The sequence below is a fragment of the Vidua macroura genome, chromosome 12, assembly GCF_024509145.1.
Source record: "Vidua macroura isolate BioBank_ID:100142 chromosome 12, ASM2450914v1, whole genome shotgun sequence".
Lineage (NCBI taxonomy): Eukaryota > Metazoa > Chordata > Aves > Passeriformes > Viduidae > Vidua > Vidua macroura.
In genome coordinates, this window is record NC_071582.1 from 3650487 (window position 1) to 3676079 (window position 25593).

The following is a 25593-nucleotide window of genomic DNA, read 5'->3' on the forward strand; positions in this document are numbered from 1 at the left end:
TGCCCAATCCGTAGCCCTCCCGCAGCCGAGGCCCCGCCCCGCGGGTTAAGGCGTGGCGGGCGCTTCCGGCGGGGCGGGCGCGGGCGGAAGCGGCGGCGATGGCGTCGGGCGGCAGCCACGGGTCCCGCTCGCCCTCCCCGGCCGAGCGCCGCCCGCCGCCCTTCCCCGAGCACCGCGGGCTGGGGGCCCCCGACAGCGACTCGGAGGGCGAGGACATCTTCACCGGCAGCGTGAGTGCGGCCGCGGGCGGCGTGCCGCCCCGGGGGCGCTGCGGGGCCGGGCCCGTGTGCGAGGAGTTGCCCGGGGCATCCTCCTGGCTTGGTGAAAATAGTGCGAAACGCCCCTGAATCCCCAAGAATAAAGGGGGGGGGGCGGTTCCTCTGGTCTCGTCTCCCTTCAGGGGGGGCTGCAGAGAGGGAGCCGCGGGCCCGGGTGGGGCTCACAGAGCGGCTCCCGTGGCTGTGGGACTGAGGAAAGGCTTGTGCTCGGCTGCTCCCCGTTCCCCCTCTCCGTTCCTGCAGAGCTACTGCCTAAGGCCGGGTTGGGTGGAGCTTGGAGCGGCCTGCTCTGGTGGAAGGTGTCCCTATCCATGGCAGCTGGTGGAACGAGGTGGGCTTCAAGGTCCCTCACGACCATCCTGCAGTGGCAGCCACAGCTCAGCCTCTTTACTGCATAGCTTGTTAGGCTTCGCTGGGGGAAGAAGCCCCATCTGCCTTCCCCCAGCATCATCAGCTTAGGTCCCCTCAGCATCCAGAGGGTGCTGGTGTGGCTGCCACAGTACCTGCAGTTTGAGATTGAGGGGGGTGAGGTGACAGGAGGCATCCAGTGTCCCCTGCTCACTAGGGCTTTGTGCTGGGATGCAGGAGGGTTTTGGAGGCTTTGGTGGTACTTGTTCAGCAAACCAGGTGCTGCTGCACAAATCCGTGCTGAAGGTGGAGGTGTGAAGGGTGGCAGCAGCTTTCCTTGTTTCCAGCAGTCTCCTGTGCAGCAAGTCCAGGTTGCTGAAGGCTGTTGGCATTAACTTGTGCTGCTGTTGTCCCAGGTTTGCTCCAGGCAGTGACCAGCAGGCAGGAGGGGAGTTAAAACTGACTGGTGTTTTCCCAGGCTGAATCCCAGTCAGCTGAATTTCCCCACTGGCTTTTGGTCCTTGGGATCAGCATCTTCATGGAGCAAGGATTTCAGCTAGAGGGGCCACAGAAGCCCTTTCCGGAGGCTGGAATGCTGTGGGATTGACTCCCTGAGCTTCAGGAGCTTCTGCCCACCTCACCCAGACTTTTTCTGGCCTGCCTGATCCAGCTGGTGGCACAGGAGGAGTTGGTGTCTGTGGCAGGAAGTTCTCCAGGAACATTCTGCAGTTTTCTAGCCTAGGGAGGCCTCGAGCAGGCGATTGTGGCCATGACCAAATGAACCTGCTGGGAATGGCCTGGCCAAGCTTCTGACACCAAGCCAGAGCTGTCTCTGCCCTGCTTCTGGTGCAGCTCCTGCCTGGTGTCTGTGAGCTGTGCTTGTGTTTTCCCCTTTGCAGCAGGGAAAAAGGGAGATCTGAGGGAATGTGGATAGATTGTGACCTTGTGAGGGTGGAACTTGCGCTGCTCTGGGCAAAACAGCAGCTGGGCTGTATGTTTGGAAACCTGGGAAAGTCCAGCCCTGGGCCTTGCAAGAGGAAGGTGCTGGTACCTATGGCAGGCACCAGGTCATGGAGATGGTCTGGAACTTCTCAGGACCTTTCTTTGGTGAAGAAATGGAGGATGTAGGAGGTGGCTTGATGGTTTGTGGCCCACTAAGAGGGGCGAGCACCGAGTGCCGTGGGATTTCATGGGAATCGCACATCCCTGTGCTGGAAGGGGAGGCTGGTGAGCTACAGCAGCTTATCAGGTGTTTGGCTATGTTGTGGAAGCCACTGTCATAACTAATACGTGCCTGTTCTTGTGACCTGGTGGCTTTGCTTGTCTCTGCCCTTGAACGTTAGGAAAACACTTTCTGGGAAGCAGGGGAGGCAGATCTGCCTTGCTGCTGGCGTTCAGGAGCCCCAGCAGCACCTGGGCATCACCAGCAAGGAAGCGTTTGGGTCAGACCTGAGCAGAACCAGAGTTGGACCTCATCTGTCTGTTGACAGAGCTTGGATCCCCGTGTGACCACGGCCCTTTCTAGGGATGCCTCCAATGATCAGCTCTGCCCAAACAAGTTCTGTTTCCCTGTGGTGAGCGTCAGGCTGGCACGGGGGAATCTCTGCCTGCACCTGTGATGTTGGGGGGTGCTGGATCCAGCCCCAGAGATGCCTGGTGTCATGGATGGGCTGATCTAACAAGGCCACAGCTCCTCTGTAGCAGCAGATGGAGAAGTAGGAACAGGGTGTGGTGCTTTCATGTCTGAGGAACTAAAGGAACTGAGGAACTAAATTTAAGGCAAACTGGGAAGCAGTTGCAGTAGAAAACCACTTTGTCCATGCGCAGTGGACTTCTTCATGAGCCTGAATATTTCCTGGGAGAGCAGAGGAGCTGTGTGAGCCCTTTCCTTATACGTCACCACTGCTACCAGTCCTTTTGTTGGCTTGGACACTAGTCTGAAGGACTCTGGGGGGATGTTTGGCATGGAGTGTCTCTGCTCCCCACTCTCCATCACTAACACACATAGATTGTGCCTTTAACTGCTGTGATCCAAACTGGGAGCAGTCCCTCCTCTAGGAAAACATCCTAAATTACAGCAGCTCTTGCCCTCAAGTGAGTGTTTCGATGGCTATTTTGTTTTTACCACCCAAAGACATGAGCCCACCTTAAAGAAAAGCTGCCTCAGCATGGCTTCATTCCTTTAGGAGCGATGTGATCTGATGGCACTTCCTTGCTGGAGAGGGTGCCAAGGAGCTGCTGGTTTGGAGTCTCTAATAGAGCTCCATTTACTGCCCATCAAAGACCTGTTCTGTTCTCTGCTGGGACCTGCAGAATAGCACTTGCTGTCCCCTTCTTCCTTGGGATATCTGTCTGCCTGCAAAATGAGGGATGATTTGGGATGCAGGCATCTGTAACAGGAATGCTGAAGCACCTCTGTCTTCTGGTGGGGAGGACTGGTTGGCAGAAAAGCTCTTGGGTGGGCTGTCCCCTTGTCCCCAAGCCTGCTCCCAGCAGCCAGGATGGTCCTTTCTGGGTGGAAACTGGCTCCAGAGTTTGTTGTGACTCTTGTCGTCCTTAAAAGTGGCTGAAGGCCACAGTATGGTGGACAACGAAGGTGATGTGTTTGCTCCTCCATCCCTCAGTGTAAATGACCTGTCTTTGACCTTTTAATCCTCTCACAGAGCAGCTCCCCGGCCCTGAAAGAAGAACCTCCTCTCCCTGTGAGCAGCTCCTCCAAAGAGAATGGAGTTCATGTGGAGCAGGACGATCAGGACCTATTTGCAGGTGAGTCTGTGTGTGCTGGGCCTCTCTCAGCTCCAGGCCTGGAGTGATAGTCCTAAAATATCCAAAAAGTCCTTATCTCAAACACACATTCAAGTCCACTTGTGCTGGAGTTGTGTTCAGGAAGGTCGGAGCAGCCTCTGCCAGATCTCTAGGATAATCCTGCCACAGGAGTAACTGTTTGGGAGCTGAAGAGGATTAAAATGAGGCTTGCTTTTGTTGCCTTAAGGCATGAAGTGGTGAGTGTCTCCTCAAAGTTAAAGGGTTTTCCTTCTCCACCTTCTCCTGACTCCAAGCCAGTAGAGGAAGCATCTCTAGTAGAGACCTGGCTGTTCCCAAGGAACAGGAAACACATGCCCCCTCAGCGGGGGAAAATGAGGAGGGTCAGACATTCCTCAGCCCTGGCATGATGGGCTGAGGGCCAATTCTGGATACTTCTGCTAAGAGGTGGAAGTTTTTACATCCTCCAGGTGACCTGGGAAGGAGCCTTCCTCCCAGGCTGGCCTATGTGCCAGGTAAAATCTGCCTTGGCTTTAGCTGCCCCAGGGTGCAGCTCCTCAAGCACACAGCAAGGAGGTGATCAGTGAGAGGTGATGCCTGGCTTCTTCTGGAATAAGAAGTTCATTGGATTAACATGATGTTGTCCAGCAGGATTGATCAAATGCTCTTACTGCAGTGATGATGCTTTGTTGTGCTCTTCCCAGTGCTTACAGGTGTTCTCCCTATGGGTTTCTTTGGTAATTAAGACTGTTGTTACTTCCTGAATCCCATGAATCAGAGAATATTGCAATTGCCTTTCCAGAAACCCCAAGACAGAGGCTGACCCTTGCAAACTTCTTTTGACAGATGCCACTGTGGAGCTATCCCTTGACAACACTCAGAACAATCAGAAGAAGGAGGTGGCCAAAACATCCAGTCCTTTGCCCTCATTAGACGTAGCAGCAAGTTCTTCTAGAAACCTTTCAAAGAGCTATGAGGAGGTGAGAATTCCAAACTGTCCTGAGGGTTTCAAACTGTCTTTGGCAGGAACCTCTCTGTGCACTCAGTTGTAAACATGAATCTTAAATGATGTAATTAATATGTAATTGCCTTATTGAATGCCCCGATTTGCGTTTCGGGCTGTCAGTCTGAGACTGATACCGCTGGAGTGGGGCTCAGGTCAGCCTGGTGACATTCCTGCTCATGTGGAGGTCCAGATTCCTTCCAGAGCTATCACAGTGGTGGATCTGGTCCTGAGGTCCAAGCTGTGAATTGGAACTCTGCAGTTTCTTCTTGGGGCTGAGAAGTTTGTACATCAGTCTGGGCAGATAATGGGTTGGGAACAACAAACCCAGTTTGGGATCCTTGCCTGGACACGACAAGGAGCTGGAAGGCTTTACAGAACAGTCCTGGCCAGACTGAGGTGTTAGAGGTGCCCTGCAGAGGGACAAGCTCACCATAATGGTCTGGGGTGGGTTAAACCCAGGTTTCCTGGGTTTGACTTGCTGTTCCTCTGTGCTTTCTCCAAACAGCTGGAGGAGGAGGAGCAGGAGGACAAATTTGACCTGACTGTGGGAGTGAGTGACCCGGAGAAAGTTGGTGAGTTACAGTCCTGCATGGTGAAAGGGTTGAGGGAGCCAGGCTGGGCCCTGCAGCTCCTGCCTCTGGGCTGTCTCTAAGCACAAACCAGAGCCTTGAGTAACGTTTCCAAGGCTTCTTCTGGCATCTTAAAGAAATGATGCTGCAAAAAGCCCAGGGTGAGAACGAGCAAGGCAGAGGCAGGTTCTAGGAAGCCCAGAGCCAGGTTTTTGGGATTCTTGGTGCCTGGCACTGTGGTGACCAACTTGGCACGACCTCCAGGCAGCACTGCCCTGTGTGGAGCTGGCATGTGGTAAGCAAAACTCCCTTAACCTGAAACTGAGTGCATTATTCCATGCTCTGGCACATTCCCTGGAAGCTGGGCTTGCCAGGGAAACAACTCTGGTTTCAAAATGAGAAGCAAGAGGGTTTCTGTCTATTGAAAGAGGGGTCCTAGTGTCATGACCAGCCACGTGGAAGTTCCTGGGGTACAGAAAACCCAAGGTAACATCTGATCCCAGACAGCACAGCAGCCCCACGAGTGGCAGTTTGTTCCCACTCCATGGCTTGTGATCTCTGGAGCTGGGAGGTGTAAATCAGATATATCTTAAGGGTAGCACTGGAGCTTGGAGGATGCCCTTCAAATGAACTGCCAGGTGAACAAGGGGATTTCTGTGTGAGCTGGAGCAAACTGCCTGTGGTGTTCCAGGATCCAGCCCCATCCAGCCTGACTTGCATCCCGTGAATAGACTGTTTCATGTGCCCCACAGCCTCCGAATTGTTGGGGTCTGAGCAGATGTGTGGAGCCAGCCCAGAGGCTGCTGGCACAACAAGTGCCCAATTGTCAGTGCTGGCTCCCGTAGGAAGTGTGGGGAGGCATAAGCAGGTTGGGAAGTGCCTGCTGGGCAGGAGTCCAGGGCCATGCAGCAGGATGCTGCCTCTGGTTTTGCAGGAAGATCCAGGGCTCCATCAGACCCAAAATCAGGATTACTGAAGCAGGAAAAGGTCAGGAGCCTTGTGCTTTGTGTTCAGGGAATAGTGGAAAGTGCTGATGCTCATTTCTGTTTTCCTTAGGGGATGGCATGAATGCCTACGTAGCCTACAAAGTGTCAACACAGGTAAGTCTAACCCCTCTGTGTCTAATTTTCCATTATTTTTCCATGCTTAAAGGTAGCTGGACTGTATATCCTTAGCCAAGCCAGCAGTGACCTAAATAAACAGGAGGCCTGAATGCCTTGTTCTGTGGATTCAGGAGTTATAATCCACAAAGGATGAGCCTGGTGGAGGAATAGGGCTGGAATCTATCTGAAAGGAGACTGGCTTTATTTTCACAGCCAGCTACCTCTTTGCAGCCTTGGCTGAGAGGGATGCTCAGCATTGGAGTGAGCAGCAGGAATGACATCCATTGGGAGAGTCCCTGAGCCTGGGGCTGCTGCTGAAGGTTCTGTGTCAGTGGCAGCATCAGACTGAGCTGACCTGAGCTCGACGCTCTCTGCAGAGGTGCTGCTGTAGCTACATTCACATCAGGACCTATTCCCCTCAGTTTCCATAAGAAATGCAGCTGCTGGAATGTTTTGGAGTCCTGCTCTGGGCTCTGGAAAGTTGCTCCAGCTGCCTGTACCATGGCTGCTGGGCTACAGGCAACCTGTGGTCTGAAGAAGAGACTAGAGGACTTGTTATTCTTAATTTCTGCTCTGCAAACTCAGTCCAAAGCAGTGGTGGCCCCTGTAGTCTTTAGGTGGCCTGAGGGGTGTGTCCCTGTTCCTCTGTGGAGCAGGGATGATGGGATTAGGCAGTGGGCAGGGCTTACTAAGCAGTCCATGGCTGCAGGAACAGCTGCTCATTATTTAATGCCATTAATTCTGCTGCTGGCTCCAGGGAGAACCCAGCTGGGAGAGAAACTGTGGAAAACCTGGGCCAGAACTTGCTCTGTTCACTGCTCATGTCTTGCAGAGCTGGTACTGTCCCACTTCATCCCAGAGGTGCCAGCAGGCAGAGCTGGCAGGGCCAGGCTTTCCTGGGGGAGTGTGACCCAAGTGTCATCTCTTCCCCAGACCAGCATGCCAATGTTCAGGAGCAAGCAGTTCTCAGTCAAAAGGAGGTTCAGTGACTTCCTGGGGCTCTACGAGAAGCTGTCGGAGAAACACGCCCAGAACGGGTTCATTGTCCCTCCGCCGCCTGAGAAGAGCCTCATAGGTGAGTGAGGAGCTGCACAGCACCAGTGCTGGCACTTCACAGCTCTTGTGAGTCCCGATGGCGAGCTCTGTGCCTGAGGATTGGCCTGTAGCAGTCTCAGAGCTGACAGGGAAGCTGCAGAGTGGACAAGGAAAATAATCTGAGTTCTGTGGCACAGACAAAGCTCTGGCTCCATACTTGGAGCTCTGGACTTAAATCCTTGATGGAGTTCACAGATGCCTCCTCACCTGTAAAACCTCTGTGGTGTCACAGAATTGCTGTTCACTTGAGTTCAGCCCATTGATTTGCTTCTTTCCTGCGTGTCAGTTCCTTGGGTATGGGCAGATTTCAAATTTCTAAAGTCTAATTCCTGTTGTAAGATTCCTCTCCTCTGCTGTCACCCTGATAGTCTGTAATACTTTACACTTTACCTTGTGTGTAGAGTTTAGAGCAGCTCATTAATCACATCTTCCCTCTGTGCTAGGCATGACCAAAGTGAAAGTTGGGAAAGAAGATTCCTCCTCTGCGGAGTTCCTAGAAAAACGTCGGGCTGCTCTAGAGAGGTATGACCCCATCAGCTGTCCCTGAACTGAGTGAGGGACCTCAGAGAGGTCTGGCAGGTCTGTTCTTCATGGTGACGTCACCAAATTCCCCAGGGAGATAGGGGACCTGGTGGCTGAATTAGAACAATTGTTGGCTCTGATTTCCAGCCCCTCAACTGCTGTTCTGGAGTAAATATGTGTTGCTGTGATGGCTCAGAGCTGGATTTGCTACAGCCAAGGTAACTCCTGGAGTTGTTCCTCCCACAGGTACCTACGGAGAGTGGTCAGCCATCCAACCATGCTGCAAGACCCGGATGTCAGGGAGTTCTTGGAGAAGGAGGAGGTCAGTAGGGTGGAGTAAGGTATCCTTGGAAGTGCTGAAGGAAATGGTTCTTGAGCAGTTAATGAGACAGGATCCTGCAAAGCTCAGCGGGAAGTGGCAGAACCCTGTAAGAGTGAGAGCTGGTGTTGGCACCAGGTGCCCACCAAAGCTGCTGAACCATCCCCTCAGCTGGACATGAGGGAGAAAACAAACAAAAGGCTTGTGGGTTGAGGTAAGGGCAGGGAGAGATCACTCAGCAGTTACCTCATCGGCAAAACAGGATCATGGAATGGCTTGGGCTGGAAGGGACTTTAAAAAGCCCATCTCTTTCCACCCACTGGTATGCTGCTATCCCAGATTGCTCCAAGCCTCATCCACTGACCTGGAACACTTCCAAGGATGAGGGAGCCACAGCTCCTCTGGGAAAACTGTGCCAGAGCCTCATCACCCTCACAGTTAGGAATTTCTTCCCAATATCCCATCTGTCCCTGTCCTCTAGCAGTTGAAACTCATTTCCTCTTGTCCTGTCACTCCAGGCCTTGTTCAGAGTCCCTTTCTAGCTCTCCTGGAGCCCCTTTAAACACTCAGTGGGGCTCTGAGGTCTCCCTGGAGCCTTCTCCTCTCCAGGTGAACAGCCCCAGCTCTCCCAGCCTAGCTCCATCTCCCGCGGCAAAGCAAACTTTTCCATTCCTTTCCAGCTCCCAAGAGCAGTAGGAACCCAGACCTTGAGTGGAGCAGGAATAATGAAGATGTTCAACAAAGCCACGGATGCTGTCAGTAAAATGACCATCAAGATGAACGAATCAGACATCGTAAGTGTCGGGGCACCTCTGGGCCGTCCCTGTCCTTGATCCGGAGCCGTGTGCTCTTCCCAGCTCCAGCTTTGGGTGCAGGGAAAGCCCCACCTGTGGGAATCAGCTCTGCATTTACCCCTGCAGTGGTTCGAGGAGAAGCTGCAGGAGGTGGAGTGCGAGGACCAGCGGCTGCGGAAGCTGCACGCTGTGGTGGAGACACTGGTGAACCACCGCAAAGGTGACGGAACAACGCCGTGCACTCTGGCCTCGGGGTGGGACAGTCACACCCTGCACCGTGCCTCGAGGAGGTCACCAGGTGTCCTAGGGACATTTCCAAGGAGCTGGGACAGTGATATAAAGGATTCTCTGTCCCTTCCTCCTGGGAGACAGATGTAAAATGGTCACTCTGGTTCTTCTGTCCAGCTCCACAAGCTTGGGATGGTAGTGTGGAAGGGAACCTGTGTCCTGTGGGATCATAGAATCCCAGGATGGCTTGGGGGCTAAAGGGACCTTAAAGTCCATCTTGTTCCACCCCCTCCTGCCATGGGCAGGGACCCCTTCCACTAGCCCAGGCTGCTCCAAGTCCTGTCCAGCTTGGGCTTGGACACTTCCAGGGATGGTGCAGCCACAGTTTGTCTAAGCAACCTGTGCCAGAGCCTCAGTTCCCTTCCAGGGAGGAATTCCTTCCCAATATCCCATCCATCCCTGCCCTCTGGCAGTGGGAAGCCATTTCCCCTTGTCCTGTCCCTCCAGGTCCTTTCCCAAGCCCCTCTCTAGCTCTCCTGGGGCCCTGTTAGGCACTGGCAGGGGCTCTGAGGTCTCCCCGGAGCCTTCTGCAGGCTGATCAACCCTAATTCCCTCAGCCTAACCTCATGGGCCAGAAGGCTGCTCTAGCAAACCTGAGCAGAGCTGACCTCTGGGAGTGAGGATGTTTTCCTTCCTCTGCATGTTTTGACTGACTTCTGCAAAGCTGTGCCTGTCCTTCCGCTCAGCTGCTTCCCTTTTCCTCATGGCTGGAAGCTGCTAGCTCTGCCTGGCTCTTCCAGCTGGTATCTCCTGGAGCTATGGAAAGGCAGTTCCAAGGACTGAACCCTCTGCTGTGGGAGCTCCTGGTGCAGCCAGGCCCATCTCCTGACCCTCATCCCATTCCCCAGAGCTGGCACTGAACACGGCCCAGTTTGCCAAGAGTCTGGCCATGCTGGGAAGCTCAGAGGACAACACGGCCCTGTCCCGGGCGTTGTCCCAGCTGGCTGAGGTGGAGGAGAAGATTGAGCAGCTGCACCATGAACAGGCTAACAATGACTTCTTCCTCCTGGCTGAGCTCCTGGGGGACTACATCCGGCTGCTCTCGGTTGTAAGGGTAAGGACTCCTTTGCTCCTGCTCCTCATACCCATCTTAGGCTTAGGGATGCCTGGAGGTCTTCCAAACTTAAGCACAGGACAGACCAGAGGGCATACAGGGCTTGGCCTCTTCAGGCAGAGGGAAAACTTGCTGATTGTCCAGGAGTGCACTGGTTAGGTTGGAAAATGGTTGTAGGTGAGGCCTGGCTGTGCTGCTGTTCTCCAGAGGGGATGTGGAGCAAATCGTGGCTTGTGGATGACCCAACCCTTCCAGAGGTGAAGGCTGAAGCTGTGAGCTGGTAACCTGTGATACAGGGGGTGAAAACTGACCTGCTAAGCGCCTGCTGTGGCAGAGCCTGAGTGCTCCTGAACTCGGGCATCAAGTCCACACAGCCCATCTGGTGCACTGGGAAGAAGCAATCCCATGGGAGTAGCAAATCCAGCAGGTTGACCCCTTCCTGCCCCAAAGGCCAGACCATCATATCTTTGGTCCACTGGTCCATACAGGAGCTGTGGATGCTCCAGAGCAGGACCCAATCTGTGTTCTGGCTCAGCTTTGGTCCAGGACCTCCAGTGCCCCCTTGTCAGAAGGCCTCTGCCCCTCCTTCCCTCCAGGGAGCCTTTGACCAGCGCATGAAGACCTGGCAGCGGTGGCAGGATGCCCAGACCATGCTCCAGAAGAAGAGGGAGATGGAGGCCAGGCTGCTGTGGGCAAACAAACCTGACAAGCTGCAGCAGGCCAAGGATGAGATCTCCGAGGTAGGGAACAGAGCGTGGGGTCTCTGCTCTGTTCCTGCCCTCCATGCTCCAGTGGGAAAGGAGCCTTCTGGGCTGGGGGGCACCTCCTGAGCGGGAGGGACAGATGTCTGTGGCCAAGTTACACCAAGGGCTAAGCCTCAAGTGAGGCTGCAGGAGGGGCTGCTTGTGGTCCTGCATGCCAAGGTGGTGACAAGGGCTGGAAAGACCAAGCTCTGCTCCAGCAGCACCTCTCACATGTACAGTCGTGGCTCCAGAGCCCCATGGAGAGGGGGGCAGGAGTTTCTTCTCCTGTCCCCAAACTGCGCTTCCTGTCTCCGCAGTGGGAGTCCCGGGTGACACAGTACGAAAGGGACTTTGAGCGGATTTCTGCCATCGTCCGCAAGGAAGTGATACGGTTTGAGGTACGTTGAGGGCAGCCCTTGGCACTGACCTGGGCTCCTGCCCCTCCTCCTGGCACAGCAGCATCCCTAAATCCCAACATGTGTGAGCTGGGGTGTTGCTGAGGGCTTTTGGTTGAGGGGACTTTCCCACAGGGAATCTTAAAATGAAGCTGGGTGGGCAAAGATCCTCTGTGTCCCGTATGCTGGACTCCTCACGGGACCCCAGGAGGAACAGGAAAATCCTGGTGGTTTTTCCTTCCCCCTCCCAAAATCTAGAGGGTTTTGGTGATTGGTCCAGCCTCATGGCCATCTCTTGCAGAAAGAGAAATCTAAGGACTTCAGAAACCACGTCACAAAATACCTTGAGACGTTACTGAACTCTCAGCAACAGGTGAGTGGTCCCTGACGTGGTTTTACGTCCAAGTTCAGGTCACGCTGTGAATCTCTCAAGCATGACCCCCTGCACTGCAGCTCCATCCTCAAGGCTTCCTGACTCTCTCCCTCTCCTCCCTGCAGCTGGTGAAGTACTGGGAAGCGTTCCTGCCCGAAGCCAAGGCCATTTCTTAATTGGACTGAGCAAACAAACCTGAATTTTGCCTTTTTTTTTTTTTTTTTAATATATACACTATACCTCCTCCTCCTCTTTTCCACCTGAGCGACCCCTTGTTCCACATGCTGGAGCTGGTAGAGGTGTCACCCCCAGAAGAACAGCTTGTGAGCCAGTAACTCTTCTAACTGTATATTTTTCATTTAGCAACATATATTTTCTTACTGAAGAGAAACTAGTTTCCTGCTTCCAGACCAGACCCGCAGCCAGGGGGTTAATGATATCTGGTAAATATCTATTTTTCAGGCTGGGTTTTAAGGCTCTAATGAATTATCTTACTCCTGCAGTGCCATTAAAGTTCTGTAATAAAACTTCTATCAGGGCAAACAGGCTCTGGGTGTTTGGGGTGGGAGTGGGGAGGGATAACGGTGGATCCTGTGGAGGCCGAGGGAAGCAGCATAGCCTCCCCCGTGTTGTGACGGGACAGAGGTGACCTTGGATGCTGCTCTGGCCACCTGTCCTCACTCTTGATTAGGCTTTGGCTCTCTGCCTTTCCTCCAGTGGAAGCCGTTTTTAGGATCTGAGCTCAGTGGGGTTCTGTAGCAATCCCACTTCGTGGTATTCCCCAGAAATCCATGCTGGAGCTCTTAGGGCTGTGGTGCTCCTACCCCCCACCCTTACCCGGGGGTAGGTTCGCCGTTTCCCCCCTTCCCAGCCTCGCGTGTGCGTTTTATCAAAACCGATACCCGTTAAAAAAGAGAAAAGGCAGCTTGGGCTGACTTCCCTCTTTCCTTTCCCCTTATCCTTGTAAACCGGCTCCCTGCGGCGTCTCCCCTGCTCCCTCCCCCTGTGCTGCTCTGGCGCCGCAGGATCGTCCCGGGATCTCCGGGGGCTGTGACCCCGCCATGGGCGCCCGGGGCGGTCCCGCCCCGGCCCGTCCCGCCCGCGGCCCCGCCGTGCCCCGGGCCATGATCGCCGTCTCCATCCCCGCGGCGGAGCCCCCGGCGGCTGCGCGCAGCCCCGAGCGGGCGCACACGGTGAGGGACGGGTCTGTGCGGGGCTCGGGTCCCCTGCCGCGGGGGTGGGGGTTTGGCTGCCCACAGGGAAGCGTGGTTGAGGCTGTCTCCTTCTGCCCTGGGAGCTGGAGGTCGCCTGTTGTCCCCAAGTATCCCCCACCCGCCCGGGAGAGCAGGTCTCTGCCTTTCCCCAGGGGTCCTTGCTCTGGGGGGTCCCAGCTGCCCTAGGACTGGAGGCAGCCCCCGAGTTCCCATGGGGAGTCACCCTATGCTCCCGGGGGGGATTTGTCTCCCTCTGCCCCAGAAGTCTTCCACGTGCCCTGGGAATGGAGGTCGCTGCTTGTCCCTGGGCCGTCCCTGCCGCTGGCAGGCACAGACCCTCTGCCTTTGAAAGGGGGTGTCTCTGGTCCCCTGTGGTCCCGGCTGTGCGGGATCCTGCCTGCCGCTGTCCCCGCTGCCTGCGGGGGTTGGAGGTTTCTACCTCTCCCCAGGGGTCTCTCCCTGCCCAGCGGTGCTTCCGCCCTAACCCAGGGCCTGGTGGGCTCTCATGTCCCATCTCCCCCGTGTCCTGTTCGTCCCCGAGCACTGCCCCCTGTCCCCGCGGTGGGGGTGTCCCTGGCCCTGGGGTTGGAGGACCTCAAACACCCCTGGGCGAGCCCCCGACAGACACAGCGGGATCCCTTGACCCGGGGGTTGCAGGCAGAGATCCGCACGGGGTCGCTGCCGATGGGGACCCATTGCCCTTGAAGGAGGGGATGGGGGACTTGGGCAAGGTGAGATTATTTTGGCCTGGGGGAGAGCCACGGGGCTGGAGGCCTCTGCCTGTCCCTTGAGGGTCCCAGCCGGGGGGAGCACAGACCCTTTACCTTTGAAAGGGCGAGAGGTCCCTGTGTCCCCCATGGCTGGGGGTTCCCTTCCTTCCCTGGGATGCCCCACCTGCTCTGGGACTGGAGGTCCCCTCGTTCCCCCAGGCCACCCTGAAGTGTCCCAGCCTCAAGGGTTGGAGGTCCTTAAGTATCCCTGGGTGGTCCCCACCTGCCCCAGGGGTCTCTGCCTGCCCTGGGCCCCTGTCGGGGGCACGTTCTGCCCTGGAAGTTGGGAGTGTGTCTGTCCCACAACTTCCCTCTCGTCCTGGGGGTGCAGGGTTCTGCCTTGTCCCCAGGATTCCCCACATCCTAGGGGTGCCTCCATTTGCCCCAGGGGTTGGAGGCTCTTCCTGTCCCTCCCCGGGGTCCTGTTCTGGGGATCTTGTTGCTCCCACAGGGCCCTCACCTGCCCAGGAGGGTATCTCCATGTGTGTCAGGGACTGAGGGTTCCCAGGTGTAACTGGGGAACACCACTTGTCCCAGGGGTAGCCCAGGGGCCACCCTCAAGGGTGTTCCTCTACTCTGGGAATCCTCTCTGACTCCAGAGGGTTACGGGGTCCCTGTCTGTGCCTGGGTACCCCCATCTTCCCCAGGGATGTGTGTCCCATGTCTGCCCTGGGGGTGGGATGTCTCCAAGTTTCCCTCTCCCTGCTGTCCCCAAATGCCCAGGAGTGGCTGTCCCTGCATGCATCCAGAGGATCCCTGCTGGGGCAAGAGGGAAGGACAGACAGTGATGCTCTCCCCCTGGAAGGGGTGGGGAAGGGGCACTGTTGAGGGTGTCTCCTCTGTTCCCATGGGGTCCTTGTCATATCCCTGTGCCCCCAGGATGGGGCTGTGTCCTTCCTTCCCCCAGGAGTGCAACATCCAAGTGCCCCTGAAGGGTCCTTGTGAGAACACTTTACACCTGGAATGGCAAGGATGAAATACCCCCTGGCCAGGCTGTTGGGTCCCTGTCTGTCTCTGGGTGCCCCCTCTGCCCTGGGTGTGAGGGTGCCTGCTTGCCCACCAGGATGTCCCCACATGCTCCAAGTGCTTGGGGGTTCCCAGCAGCCCTTCCCTCCTCCCAGGGATCCCAACTATCCAGGCGAGTGAGGAGGCAGGGGGAGAGAGGGGCAGATGGGACCATCTGCCCTGAGGAGGAGAGGTCCCCAGCTGTCCTCATGGATTCCTTTCTGGGGAGGGGGACACAAAGCCTGTAACAGGGAGGGGATGGGGGTCCCTGACCCACGGGGTGCTGGGCAGAGGTCCCCACAGGCTTCCTTTCTGACGTGGGTCTTCTGCTCTTCTACCTTGGCCTGGGGGGGTCCTCTGTGGCACTGTGGGATGGAGATGCCTGTCTGTCTTCAGGGACCCACCCTTGAAAGCAGGGGGGCTATCCCTGGCCTGGGGGATCCCCACTGGCCCTGGGGAGTGGAGTGGGGGGGGGACCCCTGGCTGTGTGGGGAAATAAGGGGTTTTCCTGTCTTCCCCGGGAGGGTGGAGATCCATGACTATCCCTAGGTAGAGGGCCTTACCTGCCTTGGGGAAAGATGGGTTGCCTCCCTCTGTCCCATTGGTATGAGGTCCTCATGTGCCCCTTCCTGGTGTCCCTGCACACCCAAGGTTTTGGAGGTCCCTGACAGCCCCAGGGTCCCAACTGTCTGGTGGGGTTTGGTGGGAGTTGGGATGTCACACCTTGCTGTGTTCCCCTCGGGAGGGGAGAATTGTGTCCCATCTGCTTCTGGGGGTCCTGCCTGGTCCCATGGTGCCCCCATTGGCCATGGGGGTGTTGGGGTCTGCCCTGGAGGTTGGAGGTCTCTGCCTGTCCTAGAGAAGTGGAGGTGAAGTGTCTCAAGTGCTCTCCACAGGTGTGTGCATTAGCAGCCCCTACCTCCCTGGGAGACTGATGAAGATGGTGAGGGTGATAAGGGTGGTGAGGATGAAGAAGATGGTGAGGGTGATAAGGGTGGTGAGGATGATGAGAATGGTGAAGATGATGAGGCTGAAGCTGATGAGGATGATGAGGGATGGTGAGGGTGATGATGGTGAGAACAGTGAAGATGGTGAGGCTGGGGCTGATGAGGACTCACTGTCTGTCCCCATTGCAGGTGTTCTGGGTGGAGGTGCTGTGCAATGGCCGGCGGCACACAGTGACCAAGCGCTACAGCGAGTTCCAGGCACTGCACAAGCAGGTGAGAGCCCCCAGCTCTGCAGGGAGGGGACATGGGAGGTCTGGCCTCATCCTCTCTGGCCTGCCCTGGTACCCCCACACTCTTCCTCAGATCAAGAAGACCTGCAAGGTCCCCGACTTCCCCACACGCCATGTCCCCAACTGGATGCCCAAAGTGCTGGAGCAGCGCCGGCAGGCCCTGGAGGTCTACCTGCAGGTGAGGAGTGTATGGCAGATTCAGGGTGAGTTTTTAGGGGTGAGGAACACATGGTGGTGGGTTTGAGAGGGGTTTTTTGGGGTTCTGACCCCCCCTGGAGCATTGCAGGGTGTGCTGTACCACAATGAGGAGCTACCCCAGGACATCCTGGACTTCCTGAAGGTGCGGCGGTGCCAGCAGAGCCCCAAGGCCAGCAGCCCCCCGTGAGTAGATGAGTTCTGCTGGCACCAGGGTTATCCCACATGGCACTGGGATTGTCCCCCTGCCCTGTGTTAGGCACCCTGAGTACACAGGGGTGGGGATGGTGGGGATAGGCTGAGGACTGATGTCCCCTCTTCCACAGCAGCACCAGACTCCTGCCCTCCCAGCGCCCCATTGTAGGCTTCTGCTGGGATCCCTATGTGCAGCCACATGGCACCGGTAAGGAGCAGAGCTGTGGAGCAGGTCTCCAAAACCTCCAAGAGGCTCTTCTGGGCCCTACAAAGGTGCTCCTCCTTTAACAGGGCCCAGGAGGGAACAAGCTATTACAGCACCCCCATTTCCTCACAGAGCTGCTCCCCAACACCATCCTCAGCGGGGTCCTGCAGGGCCTCTACCTCCCCTTGAGCTGTGTCCCCAGCCAGGCAGCACCCCGAGCCTCTGGAATGATGAGTTCTACCCAGGACCCAGGGATGCAGTGGTGATAGAAAAGGATCCTTGTGGTGAAACTCACTCCTCCCTGCTGGGCTTGGGGCAGGGAAATGGTGGGAGAAGCCAAAGGGATGTTGGGAACTGCTCTCTCACCACCATGCAAAGTCCCTTTGTTGGCAGAGCAGGAGCTCTGTTTCCCCCCTGTTGTTCTGGGCTTGCAGTATGAGCCTTTGGATGCTGAATGGTGCTGGAAACCTCTCTGCATCCAGGCTTTTGTGCAATAAATCTCCTGGATTTGACTGACTGGCAAAGTGCTGTGCTGTGGAATTCTGCAAAGCAAACCCAGGACCAGCTGGATGAGACGTGGAAACAGGAAGGTTAAAAGTGGGGCTGGAAGGTTGAGGGGTGCATCTGGGTGAGGGATGCAGAGTGATCTGCACCCCTCTGAAGGCAGGAGAGAGGCAGCTCTTTAAAAAAACACATTTGGTCACATTTATTGGTGCATGTGCTTCTTACAAAAGTGATGGAAGAGCAGCCTGTGCCCTGTCCCAGTGGCTGGGAGGCAGCAGGGAGAGGGGCTGGGCACTGGGACACAGCAGGAGCCGGTGGCCCCAGGGCAGGGGAAGCCCAGCAGCCCCCATCTCACAGCCTGGCAGGGCCTGGTCCCGTCACTCTTTGGCGATGGCGAACGGCTTCTCCACCTCAATGGTGCCGCAGTCGATGATGGTGACGTCCTTGAGGGGCTTGTCCCGGCTGTCTGTCTTTGTGTTCTCCACCTTCCGCACCACGTCCTGGTGAAGCAGAGTGTGAGAGTGGGACTCGTGGGCAGAGCCAGCTCGGCCAAGCCCTGCCCGGTCCTGCTCTCCCTGGAGCACTGACCCCTTTCCCTCTCCCATCCCTCACCATTCCCTCCAGCACTTTGCCGAACACCACGTGCTTCCCATCCAGCCACGGCGTCTTCACGGTGGTGATGAAGAACTGGGAGCCGTTGGTGTCCTTGCCAGCGTTGGCCATGCTCACCCAGCCTGGCCCGTAATGCTTCAGCTTGAAGTTCTCGTCAGGGAAACGGTCCCCGTAGATGCTTTTTCCTAAAAGTGGGGACAAAAAGGCCACAGTGGTTTCATGGAATATGTCGAGGTAGGGGTGATGGTGGTGGTAGCTCCAACACGAGCTGGGTGGGGGAATGAGCAATTCCAGAGCAGAGACTAGCACTGATGCTACAGGGATACATGAGACATGGGCTGCTGCAGGGAGCTGGAAGCACCCCAGGGGCTGGGCTGTCATGCCAAGGGACCGGAGCAGGAGGCTCCCAGCACCCCTGCACTTAGCTCTGCTCTGCTCCGAGGCCATGTCTTTGTGAGCTCCATGCCCACTTGATTCCACCAAGCTCCAGCTCTGCACTGGTCCCAGGGACAGCCCTGCAGTGGTTGGAATTGTGGCTGCTGTCTCGCTCCAAGACAGAGGCTTGGATCCACCAAGTTACCTCCGGTGCCGTCACCGCGGGTGAAGTCTCCTCCCTGGATCATGAAGTCCTTGATCACACGGTGGAACTTGCTTCCCTTGAAGCCAAATCCTTTCTGGGGGTGTGGAGGGAGAACATGGAGTGAGGCGAAGGGAGAGACCAGAGCTCTGTGGCCCCAGTGCTGCCCCAGGGCACCAAGCAGGACCCAAGCAGGGGCAGGCGCGGCCCAGGGTGCCATGGGTCCCTCACCTCTCCGGTGGCCAAGGCCATGAAATTCTCCACCGTCTTGGGCACTGTCTTGCCGAAGAGCCCGATGACGACACGGCCCGCATCCTCCTCACCGATCCGCAGGTCGAAGAACACCTTGGGGGAGGGCGGAGGAAGGTGAGGGGGATCAGGAGAGCCAGACTCACCTTGCTGGGCCAACCCACCCCCAAAAGTCCAACGCACCAACTCCAACCAGGCCCAAAACCTCACCAGGTGAGGGAGGGTGGTGCCCCACACCCCTGGCTGCATCCCCCTAGCAGCCTCACCACTCACCCCAGCTAGACTCCCCCCGCCCCCGGGCCTTCAGCCCAGGCCCCCTACATCAGCTTCCCCAGAGTTGGGCCAAGTTGTCTCCAGGCCGCCTCCCCCCTTTCAGGTGCCCCCGACCCCCCCCCCCCCGCACTGGACCCTCCCTCCCTCCCTCACGGCCTTACCCCGGCCTGCCCGTCCGGGCCCGCTCAATCCCAGACCCCTCCAGCCCATCCTGGGCCCCCCACCCCAACTTCCCCCTCGCCAGGTCTCCCCCGCCCCACGCGGGCTCTGCCCCCACGGAGTCTTTCCCAATCCGCCTCGCCTCGGCCCCCCCCGACCTTGGCGGTGACCTTGGGTCCCTTCTTGCGCTCGTCGGCGCGGGAGGCCGCGGGCAGCAGGAGCAGAAGGGCCGCGCCCAGCGCCGCCGCCGCCACCAGCACCTTCATCCTGCGCCGCTCGCAGCCCGGCCACAGCGCCCGCCGCGCCGCCGGCATCCGGCCACGCCCGCCGCGCACCCCCGCCCGCACCGCGTCTTGGTACCGCCCGCGCCGCGCGCCCGCCCGCTCCGCCCGCCTGGGCGCGACCAACAGGGTCCCACGGGGGGGGCAAGGTAGCTCCTTCCGGCCGGGCGGGACGCGGGCGTATGCCACGTTGCCCCTCGCTGGGCGGCCACGGCACTATCAATCATGAGTGGAACGCCGCGATGATTGGCCGCTGAGGGGGAGGAGGCGGGAGAGGGGCGGGACGGAGGGTGGTGGTGGCCAATGGGCACGGCCGGGGGGCGGGAGCTGAGGCCGCCGGGGGGCGGGAGCTGAGGCCGCCGGGGGGCGGGAGCTGAGGCCGCCGGGGGGCGGGAGCTGAGGCCGCCGGGGGGCGGGAGCTGAGGCCGCCGGGGGGCGGGAGCTGAGGCCGCCGGGGGGCGGGAGCTGAGGCCGCCGGGGGGCGGGAGCTGAGGCCGCCGGGGGGCGGGAGCTGAGGCCGCCGGGGGGCGGGAGCTGAGGCCGCCGGGGGGCGGGAGCTGAGGCCGCCGGGGGTGTTGTTCCGGCTGTCCCGCCGTGTCCCCGCTTTGTCCTCGGGGCCTGGTGTGTCTCCGGTAGCAGCAGCCGCGGCCCCCGGCGCAGGGGGACATCCAGCTCCCGGAGCCGGTGACCGCTCGGTGGCCGCGCCCGCGGCGGGAGGACGAGCCGAACCCCCGGCGAGCTAAGTGGCTGCGGCTCCAATGTCTGAGCAGTCGCGTTGGAGAGATGCCACCCGAGAGCCCAACTGCCTTTGAGAGCAGCTGGCACTGTGCGCACTCAGAGGCACCGGAACCAAAATGTTCCCACGCTTGGAACCTGCTCCACACTGTGATCTCTCGTGTGGTTTTTTCCCCTAATTCCCAGCCTTGAATGTGCCATTTTTAGCATGAGCTTTCATTTCCCGCTCTCAAAAATTTGTCTGGGGACGCGTGCACTCTGACAAGGAGATGAACCTCAAAGGTTCCCTCCCTGTCCCTTGGAACCCACATCTCCACCTCTGAGATTTATCTTTTTGGGGATTGACACTGACCCAGACCTGATGAAAACCTAATTCCCATACGTTCAACTAACTCTAGGATTTGCAATCACAAACCGGTTTGGGTTCGAAGGGACCTTTACAAGTCTAACCCCTGCCATGGGCAGTGACACCTTCAGTGATGGTGCTAAGCATCTGCAACACCACAGAAAATCCTGCATGCTTCCAGCCTGGCTTCTCCAGGTATTTAAGAGGAATTAGGCCTTCTCTCACTCCTTCAGTTTTTATCCCACAGCCTTGCCAAGGGGGCAGGTCCCAGTACCCCTCTCCCTGTGGTTCCTTCTGCCTCAGGGACAAGGCATCCTGCATTCCAGGACGTCTGAAGTGGGAATGTGTGTGCCCAGGGAGAAGGGAAATCAGTCCCACCTTGCCTTGGCTGAGCTCCATGCACGGATGTAAAGCACGAAGTGCTGAGAAGGTCCCACGAGGTCCCACCCCCTTGTCCCCTCCAAGGAGAGCAGAGGGTGACACAAGCGCCCAGTAGAGCCAAAGGAAGACAAAACACAAGTGCCATGGTCAGGCTGAGGTAATAAATACTTCTATTCATGGAGAACAATGCAGCAGTGCAATGTTTTATTGAAAAAAAAAAAATCTCACTTGATACCTCAGAAGACTGCATCGCAACGTTGGAGGGCCGAGAGCTGCGTCAGAGGCACCTGCGCCAGGAGCCCCCAGGAGCCCTCTCCTTGCCTGGGGTCTCCTGGCTGCCAACTGCTCCCAGCAAGGAGAGGAGGGATTGCTCAGGTTAATGCCCTACATCCTACCACAGCATGGCTGGCTCAGTCTGGCTGTGTCTCCTTGTCACCTCCGAGCTCCCTGGGGACAGCGGTTCCCTCAAGCACAGGACTTGCTGGTAACCTGCTTTATTTTCTTTTATTTTCTTTTTTTTTTTTTTTTTATTTTTTTTTTTATTTTTTTTAGTTTTTTTTTGTTAAAAAGCCACCCCACATCTTTGCCCTTTTTTTTTTTTTGAAGAGTCCAACGTACGATTATAGTGCAAGAGGGCTTGGTACAAGTGAGCATTACCAGCATGCTGTGGGGGGACAGTCCTCCCCTACAAACACATCATTGTAGGATTAAAAGAACACCGTATCTCCGGAGAGAAGCTGTAGTGGGTCACCATGAAACAGCTTTCAAACCAACCCACTTAAAAACAAGGTCAGGAAAGTTTCTAAACGATCAAATACATTCACTTAAAAAAAAAAACCAAAAAACCCCCCAAAAAAACAGCGGAACAAAAGAAACCAAAAACATTTAGGAACAAAACCTGTTGAGATGGCCCCTTTCCCCCCCGCCCTCCCTCACCCTGCAAACACTTACATATGCTGCAACTACAAGCTGCTCCTTGAGTGGAGGCAGCGAGGAATGACCAAACATGGCAGGAGATGCAGAAGGAATCGAGTTCTGGTGACAGGCACTTAGTGGGGCTTGGGAGGGCAGCAACGGAAGTGTCTCAGGGCCAGCTCTGTTGGCAGTGGGCAGGGCAGCTCCCCAGGGAGCGCCTGTGCCCCTGGACACCCTCCCCAGATGCCAAACCATGGTTTCCTACAGCAGAGAGAGGAATGCCTGTGCCAGAGACGCAGCTTCTGGGAACCACTGGCAGCGGAGGAGTTTGGAAAGAGAAAGGTGGAATGTGCCCATGGCCGTGTCCTCCCTGCGGCAGGAGGGGACAGGGCCGCACACCTGGCAGGTGCCTGTGGGAGGTGAGGGGTGCCCTTCCTGCCCTGTTCCATGGCCTGGCTGGAGGAAAGTGCTTTGCTAAGGGGGAAGGAAGGAGGTGCATGCATGAACCGAGGGCTCTGCGCCTCCATTGCGCCCACTGGGATAAGGCATGGAGAGAACGCAGCAGAGAATGGAGGAGATGCCCTGCAGGGATCCTGGCCAGGAGGGAGGCTTTTCCACCCTGGCACCACACCAGTGTCTGCCTGACTCAGGAATGCATAAGGAGCAAGCCCAGAGCTTGCTGCCCAGGCTGATCTCCTGCCCTCTAAGCCTGCTCCTCACCCAGCCAGGGAAACTGAACCTCCTGGCAATGTTGCTCTGTGAACTCCAAGCTACATAGATTAGCATTAAATCGAATAAACGATAATGAGATCTAGCGTCTCCCTTTCCTCCCTCTATGCTCTCCATGATTTTTGGGTAAGCCAGGCCCAAGTTTATGACAACTGAACTATTCCAGCCTGATCTGGTGTCACACGTGGAAAGACAAAGTCCAATGAACCTACTTATAACCTCCCCAAAGCTTCTTGAGTTCCTGACACCTCTCCAGTAACCCCTGGCAGCCTCATCTCCTCCAATTTGGGAAACATTGCAGTTGGATGCAAGATTTCATTGTTTTTCTGGGTGTGCAAAGAACGCCAAGCCCTTTCCTTGCTATTGGTTTGGCTAAAAGTGGTGCAGGAGAACCGTGGCTGCTCTGGGGGTGGGATGGTGTGGGCAAACTTGCACCTGCCCCATGTTCACAGAGAGGATGTGAAGGCGATTCCAGTCAAACCTATCTGACCATCGGGAGATGGGATCAGTGTTAAGGCATGAATTATCCTCTCCCCTGCTGGGGATGCTTTCCTCCCACTAATATGTTCTTGCAGAAGGTTCCCAACCAGCCCAAGGAGGGATTTGGGAAGGCTCCTGGCTACCCACGCTTCAGGAAATGGCTGTTTCTCAGGAACCTCAATTCTGATCTACCTCTTAGACCAGCACAAATTTTTCCGGCTTGGCAAAGGCCATGCCGCTCCCTCCGGCCCATGCTGGGTATCAGCCTCGCCTCTCCTGGCCAGCTGGGTCAGGCACGGTGTAGGAAACCATGGAAAGGACATTCACTGGCAGCTAGGAAGGGTGACTGGAAATTCAAGTATGCTTTCCTCAGCGCACGGCCCAAGGTGGGCGTCAGGAGCCCCAGACTGGCACGAGGGTTGTGGACATCCCCACTCAAGGGCATTTCCGTGCACCCCACCATCCTCCCCGCTGGATGTCTGCCTGCGCTGGCGTGGCCACGCAGAGATCCACAGATACAATGTGCATCTGTAAATGCTAAAAATAATAAAAAGTGCAACGACGTCAGCTTCTTTAAAACAATCCACACTGCTCTGTTACTGTCACAGGAGGGAGGTGTCAAGGGAGCCGGGGGGGGGGGGGGGGGGGGGGGTGGGGGGGTGGGGGTGGGGGGGAACCCTAACTGGAACAGTAGATTGCAAATTTCTCACAGCTTGCACATTACAGTGTAACTGTTCCCAAGGAGCCACAGAGAGAACCTGTCTCTTCCTGCTGCAGCAGTCAGGCCCTTCTCCTAGCAACTCTCCTGCCTGCCCCGCATCCTCCTGCCCTCTCCACAGCCAATCCAGCCTATGGAATTTCTTCACTTAATTAAGGAGGGAAGAGGACAGAGGAGCAGAGTGCAGGGGAGGGAGGGGAGGAAAGTGAGCAGGAACTAAGCACAGTCCTCAGGTTTGTGTCAACGATGCCTTCACCGTAAACAATGGGAAGGAGGGTCAGCCAGCCAGCCCCCCTCCCAGGGTGACCAAGACCTGAGCCAGCCACAGTCCTGGTCCCAAAAGGAGCTTCAGGCTTGGAGTGAATGAGGGAGACCATTCAGCAGATCCTCCCCAGAGTGGTTTGTTTTGGAACATTTTCTTCTCTTTTTGGTTTAAAATGTCACTTGGTTTTTTTTTTTTTTTTTCATTTTTCTTTCTTCCTCTATGCCTCCTCCTCCTCCTCCCTCCTAAAGAGAAGCCCCTTCCAGTAAGACAGGGCAGGAGCTGCAGGCGTGGTGGTTCCTGCAAGGCCCAGGAGGCACCGGTCACTTGTGACGCTGAGCCGTCTTCTTCCGTTTCCTCTTAAAGAAGCAGCAGCACCTGGGGCACAAAGGACAAGGAGGGAGAGTCAGCCCCGCGCCCAGCAGCCTGTGATGTCCCCACAATGTCCCCATGATGTCCCCGCCATCCCCCGACTTGTCCTCATGCAACAGTATCTCTGCCCGTGATGGGCCCCACCACACTGCCAGGACCGGGGGCAGGTGCTGGTGGGTGGATGACACCACCAGCCTGGACTGGGAAACCAGCCACGGCCAGCTGGGGTGTCTCACTGCCAGGCCCCAGAGTGTCGGCCAGGCTTCTCCCTCCCAGCTGGGCTTCTCCCTCCCAGGCTCCACTGGAACACAAGGAGCAATCTGGGAAAGCAGTAAAACAGGGACCCAGGTGCTCCACTTCCTCTGTCCCACCCCAGAGGAAGTGGACTGGGAAGGTGAGCTCTGGCTGCTTTTCCCAGCCACGAGACACATGGTTTTCACTACTGTTCACTAAAAAAACAAGTTCCAAAGAGACCTCGGCTCAGAGGCCAGGTTTCTTTACTGAACCTTTCACGATAACCAGAGCTTCCACCTTGGATCAATCACTCAGTGCCGGGATGCAGAACCCCTGCTTCTTCCCCCATCCGATGTGAGGGTTGTGCACAGGATTAGGGGAAGCAAGAAGGATGGAGAGTGGAGGCTGAGGTGGGGAGAGGAACGCCCAACGCAGCTGAACCGTGAGGAGTGGTGGGCTCCCTGTGGGATACACTGGGAGCAGTCATCCAGATCCTAAACTCCTCCTGGCTTCCTGCAGAATTCCTTGGCGTTGAACATGTTCAACACCTTTCTACCCTACACCATGAACACCTTTCTACCCTCAGCCCACTGTCAGGAATGCTCTGCACATCTGTGTGAGTCCTCCCAAGCTACGTGTCTTTCTCCATCTGCTGGGACAGCTGTCCCCGGAGAAGCCTGGGGTGATGCTGGAAGACTGCTCTTTCAGGCTGCTGGAAGGGTTGCCTGGATAAGCAACCAGAGTAGACTACTAAGTCTTAGATGATCCTGAGCTGGAAGAGACCCATAAGGATCATTGCGTCCAACTCCTGGCTCTGCACAGGACAGCCCCAAGAATCCAACCACGTGCCTGGGAGTGTTGTTCAAATGCTCCCTGAGCTCTGGCAGGCAAACGTAAGGATGCAAAGACTGTTTTTTCCTACAACAATCTGTTGTAGGCTAAAAACATTCCAAACCACTCTTAACATCTTCTCCAAACTGTTTTTCACAGGGTCCTTCATGGAATGTCAGCTTTACACTCCTGTCCTCTCAGAACTGGAGGAACTCTCACCCAGATACTTGTCCCTGGTGCACAAGCCTCACTCTGGGGTGCAAAAGCGATGTGTGAGCACAACCTGCCATAAGCTGAGCCTGCCAGCACAGATCGACTGCTTGGGAGAACAAACAACTCTCCCTGTGACATGGAGAGCTCCCAGCACCCCCCAAGAGGAGAGACCCCTCCCAGTGCACGGACTGATGTCCATGATTTGTCTCTAGCTCCCGAAAAGGCCCAGTTTCGCGGTGGGACGAGGAGAA

General features: G+C 56.8%; 4 protein-coding genes across 10 annotated transcripts in view; 2 read left to right on the forward strand and 2 right to left on the reverse strand.

Annotated features, from left to right (window-relative positions):
* The first annotated feature begins 68 nt into the window (after nt 1-68).
* On the forward strand, nt 69-12181 carry SNX1 (sorting nexin 1). Its single transcript, XM_053988196.1, has 15 exons — nt 69-230; nt 3290-3392; nt 4236-4369; nt 4901-4967; nt 6021-6064; nt 7001-7142; nt 7606-7684; nt 7931-8006; nt 8684-8797; nt 8924-9017; nt 9934-10139; nt 10736-10879; nt 11200-11280; nt 11579-11650; nt 11776-12181. The coding sequence occupies exons 1-15, from the start codon at nt 99-101 to the stop codon at nt 11824-11826; spliced, it is 1539 nt and encodes a 512-aa protein (XP_053844171.1). The 5' UTR covers nt 69-98; the 3' UTR covers nt 11827-12181.
* Nucleotides 12182-12774: 593 nt separating this feature from the next.
* On the forward strand, nt 12775-16930 carry SNX22 (sorting nexin 22). 6 transcript variants are annotated; one of them, XM_053988201.1, is made up of 6 exons: nt 12775-12843; nt 15776-15859; nt 15950-16054; nt 16163-16257; nt 16398-16474; nt 16604-16833. In XM_053988201.1, exons 1-6 carry the CDS (start codon nt 12775-12777, stop codon nt 16735-16737), a joined length of 564 nt encoding a protein of 187 aa, XP_053844176.1. In that variant the 3' UTR covers nt 16738-16833. The 6 variants fall into 6 exon arrangements, with proteins under 6 accessions (XP_053844176.1, XP_053844177.1, XP_053844172.1 ...); XM_053988202.1 differs by having other exon boundaries at nt 16401-16474; XM_053988197.1 differs by lacking the exon at nt 12775-12843 and having other exon boundaries at nt 15665-15859; nt 16558-16930.
* Nucleotides 16931-17152: 222 nt separating this feature from the next.
* Nucleotides 17153-19183, reverse strand: PPIB (peptidylprolyl isomerase B). The gene is made up of 5 exons (XM_053988204.1): nt 19004-19183; nt 18396-18509; nt 18168-18261; nt 17588-17772; nt 17153-17475 (listed from the first exon to the last, which is right to left on the reverse strand). The coding sequence occupies exons 1-5, from the start codon at nt 19157-19159 to the stop codon at nt 17353-17355; spliced, it is 672 nt and encodes a 223-aa protein (XP_053844179.1). The 5' UTR covers nt 19160-19183; the 3' UTR covers nt 17153-17352.
* Nucleotides 19184-20730: 1547 nt separating this feature from the next.
* CSNK1G1 (casein kinase 1 gamma 1) overlaps nt 20731-25593 on the reverse strand; it is a 101303-nt gene continuing 96440 nt past the window's right edge. For both annotated transcript variants that reach the window (XM_053988445.1, XM_053988444.1), the window contains one exon: nt 20731-24070. In XM_053988445.1, coding sequence (XP_053844420.1) covers nt 24016-24070 — 55 coding nt within the window. In that variant the 3' untranslated portion in view covers nt 20731-24015. The remainder of the gene's footprint in view (nt 24071-25593) is intronic.

Coding starts and splice junctions, on each gene's coding strand:
- SNX1 (XM_053988196.1), top strand. CDS start 99: ATGGCGTCGGGCGGCAGCCACGGGTCCCGCTCGCCCTCCCCGGCCGAG. Junction 4,370..4,900: donor TTTCAAAGAGCTATGAGGAG/GTGAGAATTCCA, acceptor TTCTCCAAACAG/CTGGAGGAGGAGGAGCAGGA. Junction 11,281..11,578: donor AGGAAGTGATACGGTTTGAG/GTACGTTGAGGG, acceptor CATCTCTTGCAG/AAAGAGAAATCTAAGGACTT.
- PPIB (XM_053988204.1), bottom strand. CDS start 19,159: ATGCCGGCGGCGCGGCGGGCGCTGTGGCCGGGCTGCGAGCGGCGCAGG. Junction 18,510..19,003: donor GACCCAAGGTCACCGCCAAG/GTCGGGGGGGGC, acceptor CCCTCCCCCAAG/GTGTTCTTCGACCTGCGGAT. Junction 17,773..18,167: donor CCGCGGTGACGGCACCGGAG/GTAACTTGGTGG, acceptor CCCCACTTTTAG/GAAAAAGCATCTACGGGGAC.
- SNX22 (XM_053988197.1), top strand. CDS start 15,695: ATGGTGAGGGTGATGATGGTGAGAACAGTGAAGATGGTGAGGCTGGGG. Junction 16,258..16,397: donor CCCAAGGCCAGCAGCCCCCC/GTGAGTAGATGA, acceptor CCTCTTCCACAG/CAGCACCAGACTCCTGCCCT. Junction 16,475..16,557: donor TGTGCAGCCACATGGCACCG/GTAAGGAGCAGA, acceptor CTCCTTTAACAG/GGCCCAGGAGGGAACAAGCT.